At 43.7% G+C, this 20,816-nt stretch overlaps 1 protein-coding gene across 1 annotated transcript in view; it reads left to right on the top strand.

The window, feature by feature from the left end:
• Positions 1 to 20,816, top strand: part of ME3 (malic enzyme 3) — a 129,991-nt gene that overhangs the window by 70,273 nt on the left and 38,902 nt on the right. The window contains exon 4 of the mRNA XM_059815525.1: positions 17,073 to 17,148. Coding sequence (XP_059671508.1) covers positions 17,073 to 17,148 — 76 coding nt within the window. The remainder of the gene's footprint in view (positions 1 to 17,072; positions 17,149 to 20,816) is intronic.

The raw sequence follows: 20,816 nt of genomic DNA, 5'->3' as shown, positions 1-20,816 counted from the left end.
ATAGATGGGGAAACTGAGGCAAGTTCTGCTAACTGATTCAAGGTCACAGGGGGACCCTGAGGCAGACCTCAGAGATGTAAGGACTGTGTAGACAGATAATGAATAACACATTATGGATAAGATTATCTTGGCAAACACGCTTGCATCCTGTTTGTCATCAAAATTTCTAGTAAAGCGACTGTATTCCTTCACATGAGCTGCTCCTCAGGATTGCTTTTTGGCTTGCATCTATCCCAGGTAATTGTGTTCTGTTCCCTGATATCCAACTTCTGGATCCTCTGGGCTGTGGTGAAGTCATTCATCTAGTCAAGCCTTCATCATATCCCCTCCTCCTCCTCAGTGCATGCGAGGAAACTAGAGAAGACATTGTACAGGGAGAGGACACAGTTCTTCTGGGCAGGAGTAAAAGGTAGCAGAGATAAGAGAGCCCAGACTCTGTCCCCAGGTGTCGAGCTGCGACCGCTGCCAGGCAGGGAAGAGCACACTGCTAGTTCTCAGCTAATCAAGATTCACAGCAGGCAGTTCCTGCTGCACAGCCACTGTATCTCTGCCTTCAGTCTGCCTTTACCTTGCAAGAAGTTCAAACAATATTTGGGAGCTTTGCTTCTTTTATTTTCCATCCCTGTTGTTATCCTCAGGAAAGCAGGGGTGTCTTTCCATATACTGGACTCTTTCTGCAGTTGTTGCTGTTGGAGAATTCCCCTTCCTGTAACTCACTTCTTTCTCAAGTTTTAAACACACAGTATTTTACCAATGTGGTAAGAACATCTGTTCTCGTAGTCTGACAGTTGCTGTTGAACTTGGGCTTGGAGCTGTTCTGGATTCCAGCCTGTGGCTTCCGCAGGAAAGGACAAACTATCATGCCCTTAGTACACTGAACTTGCTGTGATGGGGAGTTTGTTTCTCTGAAGATGTAGAGTGAATTTCAGCCTACCTCAGATTTGGTTTTAATCAAGGTTGTTTTAGCAAAACAGTGGTTTTGTTCCATAAAGAAAAGAGCTATTATATGATGTAAAGTGATGAGATTAAAATGAGAAGCAGTCACATGTGCTTTTTTTGTAGATCTGACTCATATTGTCTTGTAGTATATACTTTCTCTCCTGGAGCGTATTATGTATATAAGGGTTGTCAAGCATTGGAACAGGCTGCCCAGGGAAGTGGTTGAGTCACCATCTCTGGAGGTATTTAAAAGACATGTAGATGTCGTGCTTTAGGGACATGGTCTAGTGGTGGACTTGGCAGTGTTAGGTTAACAGTTGGACTCAGTGATCTTAAGGGTCTTTTCCAACCTAAATGATTCTATGTACATCAGGAGACAGCCTGTAAGACACTTAGTTCACGGTAGGATGCCAACCCTTTCTGCTAAAATCATTGGGACCTGCAGATTTGGGGAGCTCTGGAATTAAGATCTAAGTTTGTATTTCTAGCTCTTCCCATGTTTGTTATCCTAAGCTGCACTGACAGTCTGAAAAGGTGATTCTTCTAGCCTAACTGTATTTGTATCAGAAGGTTTTTCAAACCAAATGGCACCCACATAAATGTATTTCACTGTTGTTTTAGGGAGAACATAGCACCGAGAACTGGAGAGGATGTCCAAGCCATTCAGTTTTGCTCTGCTGTCACAGGAAGCCTCATCATATAATCCTGTTCATTAACTGATTATGTTTCATTTTAAAATGAAATAAAGCTGCAATAAAGCTGCCCTACGTAGCCCATTCCAGTACTTAACTCTCATATAAGTAGAAAGTGGTTTTCCCCTAGTATATAACCTAAATGTTCTTTGCCAATGTCATCCTTTCTACAGTAGCCTTTTCAGGGTAGAAAACTGGGATCGTGTTCAGCCTGGTGATTCTCTTGCCTGTAGTTCTTGCTGTTCTGTCCAGGTTGTCCCACTCTGGAGTCCCCTGTTTGGCTACATTTCCCCTGAAATGAACCACAGAAGAGTGAGCACCGCTTCGCCACGGAGGAGTGGCAGTGCCAAGAAGACTGGAGCAGTTAGCTTTTAGCTTTCGCTAACACGTCCCAGGGTGCCCTCCCTTTTTTTGGCATTATCTGAGTGGTCTGGTCACTGTAATTCATTTTGTCATCTTCTCCCTGTGAATCTTTTCTTTAACAAAATTACCCCACCACATATGTGCCCCTCCATAATTGTGCTTAGCATTTCTCCTCGCTGCATGTCCTGCTGTGAACTCTGTCCTGTTGGTTTTGGGTCATCTCTCCAGTGAATCAAAGTCTCTCTAAACCTGTCCTTGGGAGTGCTGTGCCTCCCAGCCCAACCCTTTGGGCAATGGGGAGCTGGTTTGAATGTTTGCTGCAGCAATTACCTTTTCATCCAGACTGTCACATTTAATGCTGTTGATCAGGCAGCGGAGATGAGATGATATCTCAGTTTTAAAACACCACAAGGTGCTCCAACATGGATGGATGTGAACATATAGCACAGCTTATGGTGAGGAGGGAAGTCTACAGAATATTATGCAGTCTGTCAGCAGCAGTTAGTGACCTGTGGTCATCTTTCTCAGCCCCATTAGTGCTTGGCTTTATATTTGAAGGTTGAGCCTGGAAAGATTAAAGCACAAGTAACTTGCTTACAAAGCAACTCTTGTACAAGAGCATCTGAAAATAGTCCTATGAGTTCCAGCAGGGCTTCTCTCATTAGAATGCATTTATCAGTGTTTGCATGGGTGCAGATTTTGTTTGCCAGATACTGCTGTCATAATTGCAGGGCTTAATGCCTCTTTTACCTTTCCTGGTCTCTATGGACAAATTCTTAAGGGTGGACTTCTTACCTGCACTTTACGGGGCTGGTGTCCAGGGTTCTCCTCCAAGGTCAGGGCTCCGGCATCCTCTCTGCCGGCACATTTATCTGCTCCAAACGGGATCAGACATCTGCTGTTCTTTCCTTTTGAAAAGCTACACAACCAACAGTTTTAAAACACAGGTTCTCCCTGTTTACCAGTAGAAAAGAGCCACTGGGAAAAAAAGACTTGCAAACATGCAACTCTTGCCATGCTCACCTATGATGCCCATAGTCTCCCCCCTTCTGCTCGTGGGCCAGGCAGCGCTCCTGTGCCCCAGCAAGTTCCTGTCTCTTCCCCAAACTCCTGCTGCCTTTCTCTTCAGGAGTCACTTTAAATTCTCCAAGCAGGCTTTTCTTTTGCTGTGGCCTCAGACTTTTTCCTATGTGCTGAAAACTCAGATTTTTGTAACAGCTGGAATAGAGGTGGAACTGTCAAATTATTAACAATGGCATTCTGGCACTGTCCTCGAAGAGCTCAGAAGTTTTTGCTGGAAGGTGTCTATGTTGAATAATATTTTTCCTGTCTTGTTTTCCAGACAGCTCCCTACTGAGTTACCAATACTCATTTATTCAAAGTCATGCAATAAGCATTAAAATCTTCAGGCCAAAGTACAGTCTCATTTTATATTTTGTATTTTTAAAATTAAAAAACAGAAATTATTGTATAATCTATAAGTACAGGTTAAAGTACCAAGCAATTTCACCTCTGTCACACTTACGATAAGGACTCTGTCAAAATCTCCATCTTCTGTGATCAGACCACGTCAAATAAGCACAAAAGAAGAGCAGATGTGTCCAGAGAGAAGTATCCCTAGCCACGGATCCTGTCTGCAGCAGTGGCCAGTAGCAAGTACCTCAGGAGGAGAATAAGACTAGGGTAGGCATCGTGTAATTCCTGATGCTCAAGGGTTGCACAGACTTAAGGGAGATTTCCTGCAGATTTGTACAGCTTCAGGTCCTCTGGCTAAAATACACAGCTTTGCAGTCTGTCTCCTGCGATCCACCCCTGGTTATTCACTCCTCCTTTCCACCACCCTTGTGCCTGCACAGATGTCCATACATCTGTGCAATGATCTGGTTCAGGAATAAATGTGGGTAGAGCCAAGTCTTCTTTTGGCCCGACTAGCGGTAGTCCAGATAGCCAGTTCACTGCCAGCTGCAACAGGAGCTGTGCTGACATGGTGAAAGGGATGTGCAGAAGCAGGAGCAAGCTGCTGAAGGCATGGGGAGGACAGGTTTGCTTATCACAGCAGCAGGGCTGACATAATTGTAGCTTCAAGCAAAGGACAGGTTACCCTAGGTACTAAGGAACATGGGCCTTGGAAGTGTTTGCTTTGCAAAGCCTGGGGATCTTTCATGCTCATCAGAAATTTGGTAAGGGGAAGGAATGAAGGTAACAGAGCAGAGCGTGCAACTTTCTGAGACACTAAAAGAGGGAAGGAGGAATTTTCATTCTTTTTAGTCACCGTTACCCTAGGAAATGCTTCCACCAGCCCTAAAAGCTTTGAAACTGTGATTGAGAGTCCTTTTTGCTTTAGAGTGAAGATACAAAGTCCTCTACGAAGAAAAGTGCACAGTAGTATTGTGATCTTTTTTCCTTTTTTGCTTTTTCTTTTTTTTTTTAATGTAAAATGTACTTAATAAATATCATGGGGGTCCTTATGCCGCACAGGACTGAACATGTGCAGTGCTATTTAACAGGTATTTTTTAAGCTGGAGGACCTCTTTTAAATGTGACAGTACCTTTGGAAAGAGACTTTATACTCTTTCACACGGAGAAAGCAGAGAGGGAACTTATTTCAGGGCATGGAATCAGGGTTTTATTTCTTCTGTGACAGTGAGGAATAGTTTATTATAGTAGCTTAAGACCACAGACTTGAGACACTGAGTAATTCATGAGCATGCTGGTATTTGAAAGTATAGAGTTGTCAGCTGCTCTGCAAAAGCTGTTGGCATCCCCTGAGAGGAGGAGTGGAACAGGTTGGTGCGTCACCGTCAGAGGAAAGCTATGGGGACAGAAAAAACTTGCTTAAGTTCACTCTCCTTTTCTGAAGACATAAATACCCTCGAGGACTGGTTGCAGAACAATGGAAAACATGTTGGGGTGAAGCTGAACCTGGAGAATGAAAGCTAACAGGATGCAGATGGTGCGAAAATTAAGTCTGACAGAATAATGATCTGTGTCTCTGGTGAAAAATGAGCAAGTGAAACATCAGTCCATCTACAGAATTATCAACAGATCTGGCTCTGCTGAGACACTTTTTTTAATGGTGTTGCGCAGCCTGCGCAGCAGGAGAGGAAGTTACCTGCCATTTCTAGACACTTTAAACCCAAACCAAATGGAAATTAGAACAAAGGTCTAAATCCCATCGACTTGTCCCTAACCACCAAATTGTCTGTACTCCCTTTTCTATAAAAGAGTGGAGACCAAAAGTGAGTGGGAAGACTGGCTTTTGGATTATCGTCCTGAAAATTGTGCTTTGAAACCCCTTTAGGCAATCTCTACTTCTTGCCAAGAGTGCTGGTTGTCATAACATCTCTTGTTGCCACCAGCCTGGTTCAGCCTTCTTCCAGAAGCAGCTGAAGTCAGTGTAAGAGAAGATGAATGTGTTTAATGATCGGCGTTTAGAAAACATCACCACAAGCAAACTGGTCTTGTAACAGACTGAAGTGGGGGATCTGTCGAAAGTATTATGGAGACAGTGCATAGTCAGGAAGCCCTGAAGACATTGGTAGGGGATATAGGCGGGGGATAGTCATAGAATGGTTTGGGTTGGAAGGGACCTTTAATGGTCACCTAGTCCAACCCCCCTGCAATGAGCAGGGACATCTTCAGCTAGATCAGGTTGCTCAGAGCCCCGTCCAACCTGACCTTGAATGTTTCCAGGGATGGAGCATCTACCACCTCTCTGGGCGACCTGTGCCAGTGTTTCACCACCCTCATCGTAAAAAATTTCTTCGTTATATCTAGTCCTAGTTACGGGGCCAGGTTATGGAATGAGGAGGAGAAGACCATGGCTGGAGTAGGTGAGGAAGAAGCAGTTAGCACAGAGGGAGCCCGGGGCTGCTGAGAACTGTCTGGAAACCTCTGCTGAGAGGTGGCGGAGTAGTACAAGGGTTCCCACTGCTCCCTCTGTGCTCACCCCACTTTTTCCAGGCAAGTTTTTTCAGCATTCTGTAGCCCCATCCTTGTCACTTCTCTGTTCCGCCTTCAGTTAAGTGGTTCTCAAAATGGGGAGAGGAGCACAGATTGGCTCCTGGGTGTACAGGGAGAAGAGCTGGTGTATCAGCCATGATCTGAGGTACTGTGAAGACTGGGGGAATAGGATGGACACTGTTGGGGTTGTGAGGCTGTACCAGGGTTATTAAATAGGGGAGGGAGTGAAAAAGGACTTAGATCCCTTTTCTCATTATAAAAACAGTCAGTGCTCCTCCATCCATATCTCCAGTCTTTTCTCTCTCTCTCTTACTTTTCCTGAGCAAAATGTACATGCATTGCCTCTAACACTCAAGAGAAACTTCCATGGGCATGAGGTAAAATCTCAGGCCCACTGAAGTTAACAGCAAAGTCTCATTAATTTATGAAGGTCAGGCTTTCCCCTGCTGTCAGAGGTGATTTGGATTTAAGTCTGCTGAAATTCTCTAATTTACCAGGAGAAGCACAAAGGAAGAGGTGGAGTTGGCCAAAAGAAAGAGGTTGACCTGGTGAAGGAAATTCAAGAGGATGTGTTTGCATTTAATCTGGCATAAATCTATGCTGCTGCCACAAGGAACAACCCCACCTTAAACAAAAAATGCCGAAAACAGGGAGGGGGTGGGAGAATTATTTAGAATAATGAATACCAGGATGTAAATTGGAGGGGAAATAACACTGGCTATCATGAAAACCTCGGACAGCAGTATCCATTGGGCTGTGGAACAGCCTCCCATGGACCATGGGGACATTTTTTACAAGGAGCAATCCTCCTTTTTAACTGTTTAGTTTATGTAATACTTATATTAATAAATGATACATTTTTATGAGATAATTTATATTGACTTTTATATGCTACTGGAAGGTAACTGTGAGATGCTCTCTCACATTGCTGTATAATAGCTATGTCAGAGCTAGCAAGCTAGCACCCCTATCCTCTAATAACAGGGCATCCATTTCTGAAAGAGAAGAGAAATCGATAGGCAGCATAAAGACCGGTTTTGCATTTGCCAAAGACTTCCGCAACAGGTCTGCATAGAGTGAGGGCTTCTGTGCTTTGATACTGTATTTCTTACCTTCCTTGGGTTCTGCTGCGTTTTGGGTTTTGTTTCTGGAGAACTCTGTGTGCAGATACACCGTTCAAAGATTTTGATAAGGCAAGCCACAAACATCTTCGGTACATGATTGTGGAAGACCTGCTGTAAAAGCTGCTGATATTTTCCATATTTGCTGCAATTTATGGTGAAAGTTAAGAATTTTTATTAGGTGGGTTCACTAAGACAGAGTATGCCAGGTTAGATTTAATCTGTCTGAAAGCTAATTGCTCTGGTATTGTCAAAATAATATTTCTTCTCTTCGTCAAAGTTTGTCCTAATTCTGTGTTCATTCCTGGGGCTCCCCGCAGTGCACTTTAAAAGTGAAGGTGTAGGTCTTGGAAGAATTTATACAGCACAGGAAGGAAATATAATCAGGGTAGGACTTAATTTAACTTCCCAGGGTTTTTTGATCCCACCTTAACCTCTGTACTATCAAGTAAAACAGAATACATTATGTGGTTATCAGTGAAAACAGATAAGGGCTCCTTGGTCAACATCGCTGAGCAGCAGCACTGATTGCCCATCTCAACACATTTCTCTTCGCAACCCTGTAATCTTCCAATTACTGAGATACTGCCAGGATCCAACACACAGGCTGGTTTACGGCTAAGCCTCCAAAAAGGCAGAGGGAAATCAGAGCTGAGTCGGATTTTCCTAGACTTAAAGTTGGTTTTGAATGGAGCCCTTAAGCCCCCATCAAGCCCCTTAAGCGTGATGAGCTTAAATGCAGCAAAGGATACTGAATTTGGTAAATGCCCACACTTGCTGGTTGGTGGGATCCCCAGTTGGTGGGATCTTATATCTCACCTCAAAGCCTGGTCTTTACCCACGTGCATCTGTAAATTTACTCATGGGTGGCAGAGTAGTTATCAACAGCCTGGTTTCTCCCTCTTCCTCCTGCACATCAGCAAGAAGGGAGCTCTGGGTGCTGAGGGTAAGCAAGAGTCAGATCCCACGCTGCAGACCCGCTTAGCTTTTACCCTGGTCTTGGCTCCAGGGGCTCAGTCCTTACGTAGATCTTCTCTGAGCTCTTCTTAAACACCACTGTTTAAACACCACTACTGAAAAGGACACTGGAAAAAATTCGTTTCTGCAGTTTTGAAATACAGACAGGATTTAACCACTGAATTATGCTATGACAATTCTCTGGTTAAACCCTTCTGTCCTGAGAATCCAGTAGGGACAAGCAGCTCATGGCAAGCCAAAAGCAATGTAAGTCTGTTGGCCTCCCTTAATCTTTCGCTATGGATAGCAGAGATTCGCTGGGGACCTGATGCCAACCCTCTGCATTTTCACATTGCTGCATAATGACCAATATCAGTAGTTACTGCACTGGTGTTTCTCCAGAGATGGCTAGTTATTCTTTAGGCTGTTTCCTGACTAGCAGAACCAATGAATCCAGGACTCCTCCTGATTTCTGTCCACTGTCCCCTAACACGTCCCCTTTGCAAGACCTTCTGTTCCCTTCCACACCACTTTCATCCCTTCTCCATATCCACCTGTGCTCCACCACAGCCACCCACACCAGCTTGTGCTTCTCCCCTTCCCTCACCTCTTCTTTAGGGAGCAGTGGGCACAGCTTTGGGCGCTCTGCTTTCTGTCCCCTCTGGTTTCCTACCCGTGTGTTTTTGATCCTGCCCCGTAACCATTCCCTTTTTTCATTTGGTTTCCTCTACAGTCAGCTTTTTCCTCCGTTTTTCTGCCTTCCACTTAGTCCTGCAGCCCAGGAAGGCTCTGAGGCTTTGCTAGGGCTGGGCTAGTGAGGGCTCAGTAGGAACTAGGTGTGAAGCAGCACATGGCGTGTCTAGCTGCAAGCTATTTTTTTGGCCACCTGTCAGAGTAATTGTCAGAGGAAGGGCTATGTTCCCCTCCCCAGAGCGGTGGGGACATTAATCCCATTACATTTTCCCTTTATCTCAACAGTGATTTCCATAAAAGGGTGTAGGAATGAACGTCCTTGAGACCTTTGCCTTTCTGATAAATTTGCTTGAAATGAACTGTCAGGTAAGAGAGGACACAGAGTGATTGTATAAGCTCCCTTTTCCTGGAAAAAAAAACCTGCTAAAAATAGTGCTGGGTCTTAATAACTTAGCAGACTGGGAGACGGATCTGAAAGCTTTGCTTTGGGCTCTGATCTGAACCTTCCTGCTGTGGCAGGGGTTGGACTATGCCAAAGAACCGTCAGGGCTGCAGCTTCCACTGAAGCCTGTGTGTGCTGCTCCCTGCGTTTGGGAGCACTCACTCATGTGTGTTCATTCAAATCTCTCTATTCCGGGTCTTTGGCAGTTTCCTACAGCTTTGCTGCCTGCTGTCCCTTAGGGTCATGGAGATTTCCCTGCGTGGGTTTGGGGGGTTACTGTGGATAGCGAATCTCTCATTATTGTACCTTGAAGCCTGCATCTTCTGGCTCCCACACTGAATTTTGGTTTTCCTGTCTAAAATATATGATGACAACTTTAAGGACATTTATAATATAAATGCAATCATTCACCTTGCAGATTATTTGAAATTAAATCTCTTTGCATACTTAAATTATAGGATATTGCCTTATAAATCTCTGTACAGATTTCATTAATAGTTGATTGTGCTTGGTTTCTATTATTTTTTCATCAGTACCTCAGGGTAATGTTCAGTGTCCTACAGTTTCCAAAGACAATTATCTAAAACAAGAAAAAGTTCTTGGCTTTTATTATAAGCAAATCTGTAAAAACAGCTGATGGATCACCACAGAGATTTTGTCCAATTTGATGATTAATTGTACTGTATTTAGACAAATCAGTGCATGCTAGGACATACTTTCTCTCCAAAGCCTGTAGCCCACAGGCATTTATAATCTCAAGCTCCCTAAAAGAGCCAAGCAATTTCAAAGTTTATTTTGTTATTCTGAAGACTCTTATCCTGCTCTGGCAGAGGCCTGAACCAAAAAAATCAACAAAAGGGGTGCAGCTGGTGGAAGTGTCTCTTGAGGCTCATATTGCTCAACCTGTCAATTTTGTGTATGAGTCTTGAAAGTGTAAATAAATCAAACCAAATGTAGGGCTTTACTGTAACCGCATTTTCCTGCATCTCTAGCACAGACTGGCTTTGAATCCAGAGTGGGTCCTCCAGCCTGTTCTTCTGGCACAGCAGTGACAATTTTCTGTGGTTAGCATGCAATGAAAACCAAAGCCATTGTCTGATCCCTTCCTCGTGCGTGTCCCCTTTGCAGCCTTGGACAGCCAAAATTCCTACCAGTCATCCGGGGCATAATTCAACCAAACTCCAAAGAGCACAGAGCGGCATACAGCAGCAGTCAGCATCCTTCCACAGTGACAAGCCAACTTGTCTTTTTCTTAACTGAGTGTGAAGATAATTTTGCCGGGTGAACCTCAACGTTACTCGGAGGCAGTCTCGCTCAAAGCTTTCCAAGAGCAACATGCCTTTATGTAAGGCAATGGCTGTGATCACTGCAGAAGGTCAGCTTGTGCCATGCCTGTCAGAGCCCTTTCCTGTGCGACCTCGTATCTCAGTGTAGGTTCCTGATCACTGTCTCACAACTTTTTCATCATTGTTCAACAGTGGCCTCGTGCAGGCTCGGATGTTGGCAAAGATCGGACTCATCTTTTTTGTTTGTTGCTTTTTTAAGCAATGGCTTCCCATGGACTTCCTACCCGTTCTGAGGGAAGTCCAGGCCCTGCTAAGTCAACACACTCAAGGACTTTTTATGTGGGCGGGATTTCATCACCTTCAGGTAGCGAGTGGAGATGCTTAACCTTTGTCCTGAGCATTTTGTTCTGAGAATGAGCCTTTCCTGTCTGGATGAAAACACTGAGTCATGATGCCTGCCTGTCTGATGTAAGTGTTGTGAGAATGTTCATTTTCTTAATGCTAATCCACTCGGTAGTCTTTATCCTCTCCTCACTTGTGGAGCAAGTTCCCCTCATAGCACCCAAACTAGAAGTTAATAAGTGGAAAGAAAATTAAACAAAAGCCTGAGTTTTGTTGCCATATTCATGGTTTAGTCGTGCAATTCTGTCGTGCACACTGATACAGCAGCACACACACGAGGAGCCAGACTCCTTGCAAGTGCCCCTCTCACGTTGGACAGCAAGCAGTGTGTAAGTATCTGCAGAATCAGGGACCTTAGCTACCATTTTCATCTGCTTCCCCTCATCAGTCCCTCTTCTCAGGAACAAGTAATTATATAAGGCAAAGACTGGTAGCTCATTAAAGAAGACATCTCTGATGTTTCTTTTCTGAGATCCAATAAACAAGATCGATGGACTGATTACTGTGCAGAAAGCACGTGGAATTTGCAGTTGAGTTTTTTGTGTTCCTCATGCTACATACCAAACCCTGGGCAAGCCTGACCATTGCAGTGTCTGTAAATATTGGCTAATGCTGTTCAAATACATACCTCCCCTAGTAAGCGACTATCTTTTTCTTCAGAGAGTAGTCCATTTAGAGCAGTGAGGGAGGAAAAGAAGGATGAAGCTGCATTGGTTGAGTGTGGTTTTCTGTGTTTTTCAACTCCTGCCAACTTAGAAGCTTTTGAGATTCTTCTAGTGGTGTCTCTTTTCCTCCACAGGGACATAAATATACAAATATGGTCCTATCTCAGCTAGTAAAGAAAATTCATGTGAAGCAAAGAATGGGGTCCTTTTGCTTCACACTAGCATACAAATCAGCGATCCGGCACCATGATCTGTTCTGGTCTTCTGTGGCTTTTGACCAGGATGGTAAAATCAGTGGATATAATTGCTGCCTGTTTTTTGTATATGATAAGTGTAAAGAGGCCATTAATTGTATAGATGTCAACAGGCAACTGAAATTGTAGGAGTGCTACCCAAAACCACAGCAAAGGACAAGACTGTAAGAGGAGCACAGCAGCGGCCAAAGAGGTATTACACAGAGCCTGATAAAGCAAAGGCATTGATTGCATTGGATTTCTGCTTGATTGCATGTCAGAGGCAGCAGTAGGCTAGAAAAGTGGGGTGAGACAACGCCAGGAGGGTTGCAAACACAGCCACAGAAGCACTGGTAATTGCCAAGGAGAAGCTATCAGGGAGAGGGAGGGAGACTTTTGGGTAGAAGGGAAGTGAGGAGAGGTTTGGAGCTGTGAGGAAAGAAGTTGCATAATCTTTTTCACTCCCCTCTGAGTTTTGGGAAATGAAGCTTTGCACATTCTCTGTAAATAAACAATATTGCTTTAGAGATAGCACTCCTGGCTCTGTCGTACATTGTTTCTTCTAAGGGGAAATAGCTCACAAGGCAGCATTGCTAACCACGAAGATCAGAAAGAGAAACACTACTTTGCCTTTTTGAAGAAGTAACCACACATTGAATGAAAGCATTAAAGAATATTTTTGTTTCCTAATACCTGAGACATGGTAAAACTCGTTCCTTCCCAAATGTCTAAAAGAAATGAATGTTATTCTAAAAAGCCATCACCAGTGGCTGGCATTGCTTTCTCTGGGCATCAAATGTGTCTGGTCCCCCTTGTCCCTGAACTCTTTCTAAAATGAGCCCTGCAATTCTGGGATTGTCTTCATTGTGGGTCTTTCAAAATGCCATCAGGATGGCCAAGATCTAACAAGTACTGAGCACCACAACAGGATCCTTCCCATGGCTCACATGGTAAGCTGTGTAGCTTTATAATTCTTGGAGCACTTCATGAACTCAGCTGGAACAAAATCCAAAAGGAAAAGAAAATGTCCCTGGCTTAGGGATGAGAAAAGGTCTTGTGTGGTGTAGGTGAACATATCCAACCCCTTTGACAGATTCGGCAATGATGATCTGCAGTCTGCATGATCCTGCAGTCCAGTTTGGGCAGTTTGACTTGACTTGCTGAAATCCAGACAGAAATACTGCCTCAGTGACAAATTAAGAAGCTGTAACACCCCTCAAAGTTTCCTGGAACCTTACAGACGTGCTCAGTGGCACAATAAAATCTAGTCTGATTTCCACCTTAACTAAAGGCAGCTATAGTGAAACCTGTGATGATAATGGACTGAATAGGAGACCAGAGCTCTGAAACCCTAATGAATGCAGGTTGGAGCACTCCCCACTCTGAATTGCCCCCACAAAGGTAACAGCTCTCTGAAGGTTACTGATTAGCCAGAAAGCCAGAAATAGTGGTACAGTGTGTACATTCTGGCTTGACCTTGCTGGGGCAGTTAATTTTTACTAAGCTCTATTTCTTGTATTTTTACACCCATGCGTGTGTGTTTGGCTTCCAGCTAACTGTGTGCATAGCTGCTTCTCTGTGGGGAATAAAGATACACAATGACTAAGCCCATGTAGAATGGCAGGATCCTGGGCACAGGTGAGTGTTCTGGTCTGGAAAACCAGGATGTGTGTTTGCCCCACACAGTTCCCGTGTTACATCACTTGATCAAAATGACTTATCTTTTTAGCATTTTATTTTAATTGAATCATTTTTATTGAGTCCCAGGGAGATTAAAGTAAAACTGCCTCATTGTCTTTTTGTTTCTCTGAAGCAATTTATCAAATGTAATCCCAAAAGAGATGGAGAAGGCATGATGATAAAGGCAGCATCTATTGCTTAGGTTGCATTCCTTCTTCAGACTGCATAAGCTGCATCTTTTTCTCAGAAAAATCAAGTTAATTCGTTTTATTGCTGCTTGGATGTTTCTTATTTACTGCTGGTCCACATAGACCAAGCTGTCCCTCTCAGTATTCAGAGCTCTACCTTGCTGGCCTCAAAGGCACAAATAAGCTTTTGCTCCTGTTACCTCTCCTATAAGCTGTGTACCCTTGAGAGAAACCCGGCTTCTACTGTTCCCTGTTCAGTCATCAGCAAACCTTTTACTGAGTTTAGTTTGCAGAGCTTGTCTGTTCCTTCTGCCTGCCTTGCAGAAGGGATTTTAGGAAAGATTAACCCTCTGCCAATTTTGGGCATCTTATTTCAACGAGTTGGCCATCTCAACTCTGTGGGTAACTGCTGTTGTCAGGGGGGAGAGCATGACTCTCTTGGGGACCATAGAAAATGAGGACTTACCTGTGACCCCTGAATCTAAAGTCTTGACGTGTGTCTGTTTCCCTTTGCATCTTCTTAAAAACACAGTGAATTTGCTGAACTGGCTGTCAGAGTTGGTCATCTCATACTTGGTCTACAAAGGGACTTCCAGCTCACGACTGCCAGGATCCCCTTCTGAATGCCTGAACACCTGATGGAGTCCACAGTTCCTGGACCAAGTTCAGGAACGTGCTCCAGCTGAATGCCTAAAGGCATTGGAAACTTTTGTGTTTTATTGAAACTGGGCCCTTGGCTTTCAGATTCAGCGTTAGGGAAATACGAGGCTTGCTTAGGTATGTGCCCACTTCCCGATGTGGTTGTGTCGGTGAGAGAGGTCAGTTTTCCCAGGTGAATCACCATTTCTGCTCCTGAAGGTTTCCCTTCCAAAGCTGGTAGTGCCATTAGTGTGTTAATTGTTAGTCTAAATTAAGCCATCTGATTTTGCCTGGACTAAAGTAAGGAACAATTTTTCACCTGAATTGCTCCATGCATGAGACAGCGGAGATAAGCAGCTAGGACTAGGGATCTGGTCAATGGCATGGCCTGAAGGGAGAATGAATGTGTGTCGTAGCGTTTTGTTTTCAGAAGAGGATCCATGGAAGTCAGCATACTCGATGGGAGGGCCTGCTTAACATCAAATAAGCATAATATTAGGGAAGGGAATGCAAATTCTGAGAGGGGTGCCTCTCCGTGCTTGGTTCTTAGTCACTGAGTTGGCTATCTAAGCCAAGCCAGTCCTTCCTTAGGCAAACCATGCCGTGGTGATAACCGTGAGAGCCCCTCTCCCAAGTAACATAGTGAGAGCAGTCATCAGATTTTGGAAGACCCAGGCTGAACTCTCTCTACTGCCAGATCTGGAACAGGGATTGGAAACCAGCCCACTGCCCTCCCAAGACAATGGTCAGAGTCAGGAGCTCTTCAGAGGCTGTGGGTATCTGCCTTCTCCCCTTTGTATGAAACAACTAGCAATTCATCAAGCCACAGGGCCGGTGGTGGGTAGACAGTTGGGTTTCAGCTTCTGCTGCGAGCACTGGATGTCTTTCAAAGGTTAAATAGCTGGTGGGCTCCCTTCAGCACTGAAGAGATGTGAATGTATGAGACACGCAGCAAGACACTTAAGTAATAGGTGTCTTGATTGTGTATGGAAAGTGTTATGTTAAAACAACAGCATTCTTTTTAAAAGCATGTCATAACTTGAAGTATCTGCAATGATGTTACTAATTTGTGCTTTTAATTCCTGGTGAATAACTATTTTCTAAACGTAGATGGCAGCAGTACAGTACCCCTTTTTTATGAAGATTAACATCTGTGAATACTGCCTTTGAGATAGGCCATGTGTATGTGATTAGTTCGTTGGTTACTGGGCACAGTTTTAAAGAATTATGCTGAATAAATGAACCATTACTTGCCTTTTCTTTCTTGCATTTCTGATCTTTCTGTGTGATTGCGACTTGATCAGTGTTGAAGTCAGCACTTTTATTATTCTTCTTTTCAAAGTAAAGGGCTTTTTCATTAGGGTTCCCACAGTTAACTGTGGGAAGATATCTGCCCCTCTAGAACAGCCTTGTGAGAGGAGGCCTTGCTGTAGAGAGTAGCCCAATTATGTTTGATTATTCGTCACTCATATGGACTTAAAATGGAAGTTGTTTTCAGCATCCTCTAAAAATGAGATTGGCTAATATTTCACGTTAGAACCCCAAACCATGAGCTGATCTGAACTTACTGGGGCTGAGCAATAGTAGAGAGATGTAAGCAGCAAAAATGCGTTTCTCCATTGTTCCAGCTGATACTAATCGCTGGTACAACGCCTGCTTTTGTGAGCAGATAACAAGGCAAGGAAAATGGGTGCCTCCACCTGCCAAGAGAAGTCATTGAGTTAGAGCCCTTGATTTGTGCTGATTAGAGAGCACTGTAAGCAACATAAGCAATTTCCCTTGGACAGATATGGAGGAGGTTGTTTCTTTGGGGTTAGCACTGCCTAAAAGGAGCTTAAAAAAAATCCCAAAATATCTGAGCAGAGATCAGTCAATGGGAATAATACTATTCTGAGTATTGGAAGAATCCCTGCTAAGGATACCATTTTTGGTAATACCAGCAAAGAGGAGAAAAATAAGCCACAGGTCTAAAACATGTTTCAAGAATGCTGTCTTACAGTTCCTAATTTTATTAAAAAGAAGGCATTTTTGTTTAAACAATGAAGACCTTTGTGTTGAGAAATGATTAGCCTTAGTGCAATCAGTTGTGCTATTGTCCATGCAAATATTTCATACTGAGGTTTCATCCAAATATTTAATTTTCTGGTTTACTTCTCAGAATTTTTGATGGTTTTCATTTGGCGAATGCCAAGTGTCAAAAACTGGGGTCAGATATTCAGGAAAAAAATGCTGTTGCAAGGGCAGGTTTGGCTTGGTCAAAGCAAGTGGCATAGCAAATATTGATCCAAACGGATCCATTCGGAGCTCTGTTGACTGGAGAGGGGACCCGAAATGTCTAGCTCTGCACTAGCCATCCACATCATTGACATTGGTAGCTGGGTGAGAAGGATCATGCTTTCACTGTTTGAACTGCCAGCAATAAGCTCCGCAGGAAAGAATGTGTAACGAGGTTTGAGGTAAAACCATCAGCCTCCCCTGCATGTATCAGAATTACTTTAACTGGAAAGCCCTTCTGCACTAAAGCAGAGTTTGCTCCCCAAAGCAGATGTTTCACAAGGGTGAAATGTGCAACACTAGTGGCTGCTGACTGAAGTTGCCATTAAAGATCTTGAGCCTTGGGGTTTTGAAATAAGAACTAAACTCGTTATTAGCAGTCCCTTGAGGTCTCATTTCCATGCCAGTGAATAGCCTGGTTTTGTGCTCAGTAGCTCATTTCCCTGCATTTTCAAGTTTCACCTGTTTTATTTTATCTTGGAGTTACTATTTTTATGACAAGGCTTCTTTTTCTTCTTTTTTTTTCTGTTCTTAGGGGGTTGTTTATCACCATCCATGACAAAGGCCATATTGCAACAATGCTAAACTCTTGGCCTGAAGAGAATATTAAGGTATGTAGCATGTCATCTGTGGACTGGGAAATTACAGGGAGTTGGGTGGAAAATGGGATATTGAATGGAACTGCTTGGAATTATTTACAGAATTGCCTATTGAAAAAGACAAGCTAAGAAATATTGCCTTCCTCAGAGAGTTTCCAGGCTAGTGGTTAGACTTCAGAGACTGTGTCATGCGTATATGTGGTCAAGAACATCTTTATCAAAGGTAGCAGGACCTAGGACAATAAAAAGAGTGTGCATGATAGTGAATTTGTACAAAATAGGGGTCCTAGCAAAGAAATAAGATATGTGCATTGAAGAATTCTGTGGCTAACTCGCAACTCATTAGATGTACCAAAGCTCTTTAAGATATCTCTCTAACCGACTTGCTTGTAGGACTCCTTCCCAAATCCAATGAGTCATGCAGCATCCAGAACACTGGCAACTCTGCAAACAATGTTTGATATCCAGCAGCTGAAAATATTACTGACACTCCACCCAAAAAGTGATCTTGTGAAGTGTTTTTCACTAGAGCCCGGGGCTGGGCAAGGCCCTGGCATGAAATAAAGTCAACACTTAAGACTGGTCTTGCCAGTCACCTCCTTCCATCAGTCTGAAAGTACATGTGCCGGGGAATTTCTCTGGCTATTGACAGGGCTTCAGTCCCCTATCAGTTAGCTGTTTCTTCCAGGAACAAAGGTTTGGCAGCTGAGAAAATCTTGCAAGAATTTTCCATTTCTAAGGGAAAAAAAAGGGAATTCAATGTGTTTCCAGAAAAAGTAATCATATTCCTATAACTTTGTCTTTGGAACCATGGAGAACAGATGCAAACTAGATATTTTGTCCTTGCTCTGTCCAAAGATCTCAATATTTCCATTTGTTTCTGACTCAGGACTATGAGCAGAACTCATTATGGCTAATAGATATGTTTTTGCAGATGGGGAAACTGGCACAGAAAGATTAGAGACTGTTGTTGAGACAGCCCCCTCTGGCACCTAAAACAGACCATACATAAGAAGGGCAGTGGTCCATGGAAGAGATTCAGCCTATCTGCTTTCCAGGTTTGCCAGACTACAAAGGCAGCTAATTTCAGCAGTATCGCTGTTTTGGACCGCAGCGTTCCCTGTGTGTTTGTACACAGACTTCTCCATGCCTGAACTGGTGGGCACTGGAACACCTGAGATTTTGAGAGAAGTAGGGGGGCATCTGGACTGCACCCAGTTTTTTGAAAAGTCTGAACACCGACACCAGTAAGTCCTGTTAAATACCTGGAGAGCTGCCCCACCTTTTGCTTTGTGGCTCCTTAGAGCTTTGTGGCAACAGCATTTACTGTGGAAATGGGAAGTCTGGGTTGTAGGCCTGGATCCTCTGCCTGGAAGGGCTGGAAGGGTGCTCTGGCTTAGCAGAGCCTCAGCCAAGCTCCGACGTGCCCCACCTCGACCCCTCCTGTTAAAGCTGGACTCTGAAAGAACCAGAGTGCCAGAAGCAGAACAAGCAGAAGCAGCCATTTCTGAGCATGCTTATGTGGGAGTGTGGGGTTTTTGTGTCTCTTCCGGGGTGACTAATGAATCCTGCCATGAAGAAACATTGGATACAATGCTGATAGCACACATCAGTGCCTCCCCTTGCTCATTTTCTCTCTGGTTCCTTAATCTTGTACTCTTTTCTGCATGATGGCCCAACTAGAGCAGGGGAAATGCAGAGAATCATACAGGATAGTGTTGTGGTAGGGTGTCATCCTGAGAGCTATGAGTTCAAACCACCTCAAAGTGAGGATAATCTAGAAACTGTATCTCCTATTCCACATCAAGTGTGCTGCCATGCTAGCTACTGCACTGGCCTTCAATCATTCCTTCCCTCCCTCCCTCCTTCCATAGGATGCTCACCCGAGAAGTGCACTCAGCACCTTGAGTCCCTGTCGGGATTACTCCTCTACAGAGCCGTTCAAAGTCATGGTGCACTCAAGGCAGAGTATCAATTCCTCCTGTAAAGATTGACCTTGTGCAATCAGTACAGAGAAGTGGGAATGCCAACAGCAGCTCTTGCCTCTCTGCATTGCCTCGGCAGCTTGGAGATCAGCGTAGTGCTCTGGATCATTCTGCTGGGCCAGATGCCTCCTACTTAGGCACTGCAAAACTGGGCTAACTATAAACAGCCCATGGTCCAGAGCCATCTCAGCTAACAGCAGCTGCCTGAAGACTCAGTGCCTAGTCTCAGCTTGTGAGTACTTCTGCAGCGATCAATAAAGGAGATGAGCATCTTCAAAGAGAAATACCTCTTTCATCCCTTCCCAAAACAACTGCTGGAGGGAGGAGATGCACTCTGGAGGTTTCTGTCTCTCCCCATCAGCTATCAAAGAAGCTTAGAAAGCAGTGAGATGATTTGCTTAAACTGCACACCTAACTTTTAGCCAAAGACTTGACTAGAGTCATCAAGAAAATTCGTAGCACAGGTAGAGGTAGAAAACAGGTTCCTAATTGTTAAAACAGTGGTTCAGTTAGAAAGGTCTGTCCTGCTCAGCCAGAGATTAATGTCCTGTTTGTTGAGTTTTGATCACATGAACGCAAGTGATTAAAAACATTACTTTAATATACTTGTATATCAGGTAACCACTGAAACTTTGTGCTTTTTTTCTTGTTTTTACATCCAAAGAGCCACAAACAAATGCGAATCCAGTTTCCCCTCTCTGATATAGACAGCAATTAATGTCTCCCATGCTGTATTTTCTGTTCTCCTGTATTTTTCAGTGTTACCTTGAGGAGCTTTGGTACCTATAGACTGCAGCACATCTAAGACTGAAGAAATTTTCTGTCATCTCTGTTGGGTACATTTAAGTGCTATCGAGAAGTTCTTAGGGTTGCCTGAGAACACTTATTTGTTTGGATGAAAGGGCATCTGTGCTGCAGAGAAAAATTTTGATTCATTAGAACTTAATTGCTTTTAAAAAAAAATTCTCTGCATAGTTAGGATTTTGACTCCTTTTCATATAATTTGCATCAGTTTCAGGACAAACCTGTAGCAGTGCATGTGCTTGCTGCTTTCCCTATTCCCATTACTGCCTTCCAGTCCCACTTGCATCCTCTGGGTGTGGTAAAGAAGTCAGCGCACACCCAGAAACAGATGGAGCCCACCCAAAAAGAGACGTTCCCATCACTAACACTTCTCATGGACTCAGAAGGAAAAACAAATAGGAAAATGTTTGAAAATGGAGGTGAAGAAGTGCATCGCTGCCGTGATTGTGAATTTCCCGTGGCAGGGCTTGTTTGAACCTCTAGCCTAAGGATAGGTGTACAGTCCTTTTAGTTTTAATAGGTTTTTCATTGAAGGTTCACTTTTAGGAATTCTAACTCCTACTGACAAGAAACTGGCAACAGCGCAAAAAAAATATTCTACATATAGGAGGACCATTTCAAAATAACCCCTACTGCATATAGGTTGTCACTATTACTATGCACATTACGACCCTGAAATGTGTCATGCCTGAAACTATCAGAGGGTTTTTTTGCTAGAGGGCAAAAACAGATGCAAAAGGCAGAATAGATGCATGTGTCCTCCGTATCTGTACTTTCTCCTCAGGCTTATTCCTGAACTATGCAATGTAATGTAATTCTGTTCTGCCATTACAAACAGTGGTTCAGGTTGAGGGAGAAAATAGCCTTGGGATGTGTATACAGTTTATGTTG

This window comes from Gavia stellata, chromosome 1, assembly GCF_030936135.1.
Source record: "Gavia stellata isolate bGavSte3 chromosome 1, bGavSte3.hap2, whole genome shotgun sequence".
NCBI classification, from domain to species: Eukaryota; Metazoa; Chordata; class Aves; order Gaviiformes; family Gaviidae; genus Gavia; species Gavia stellata.
This window is presented reverse-complemented; position numbering and strand designations above follow the sequence as displayed.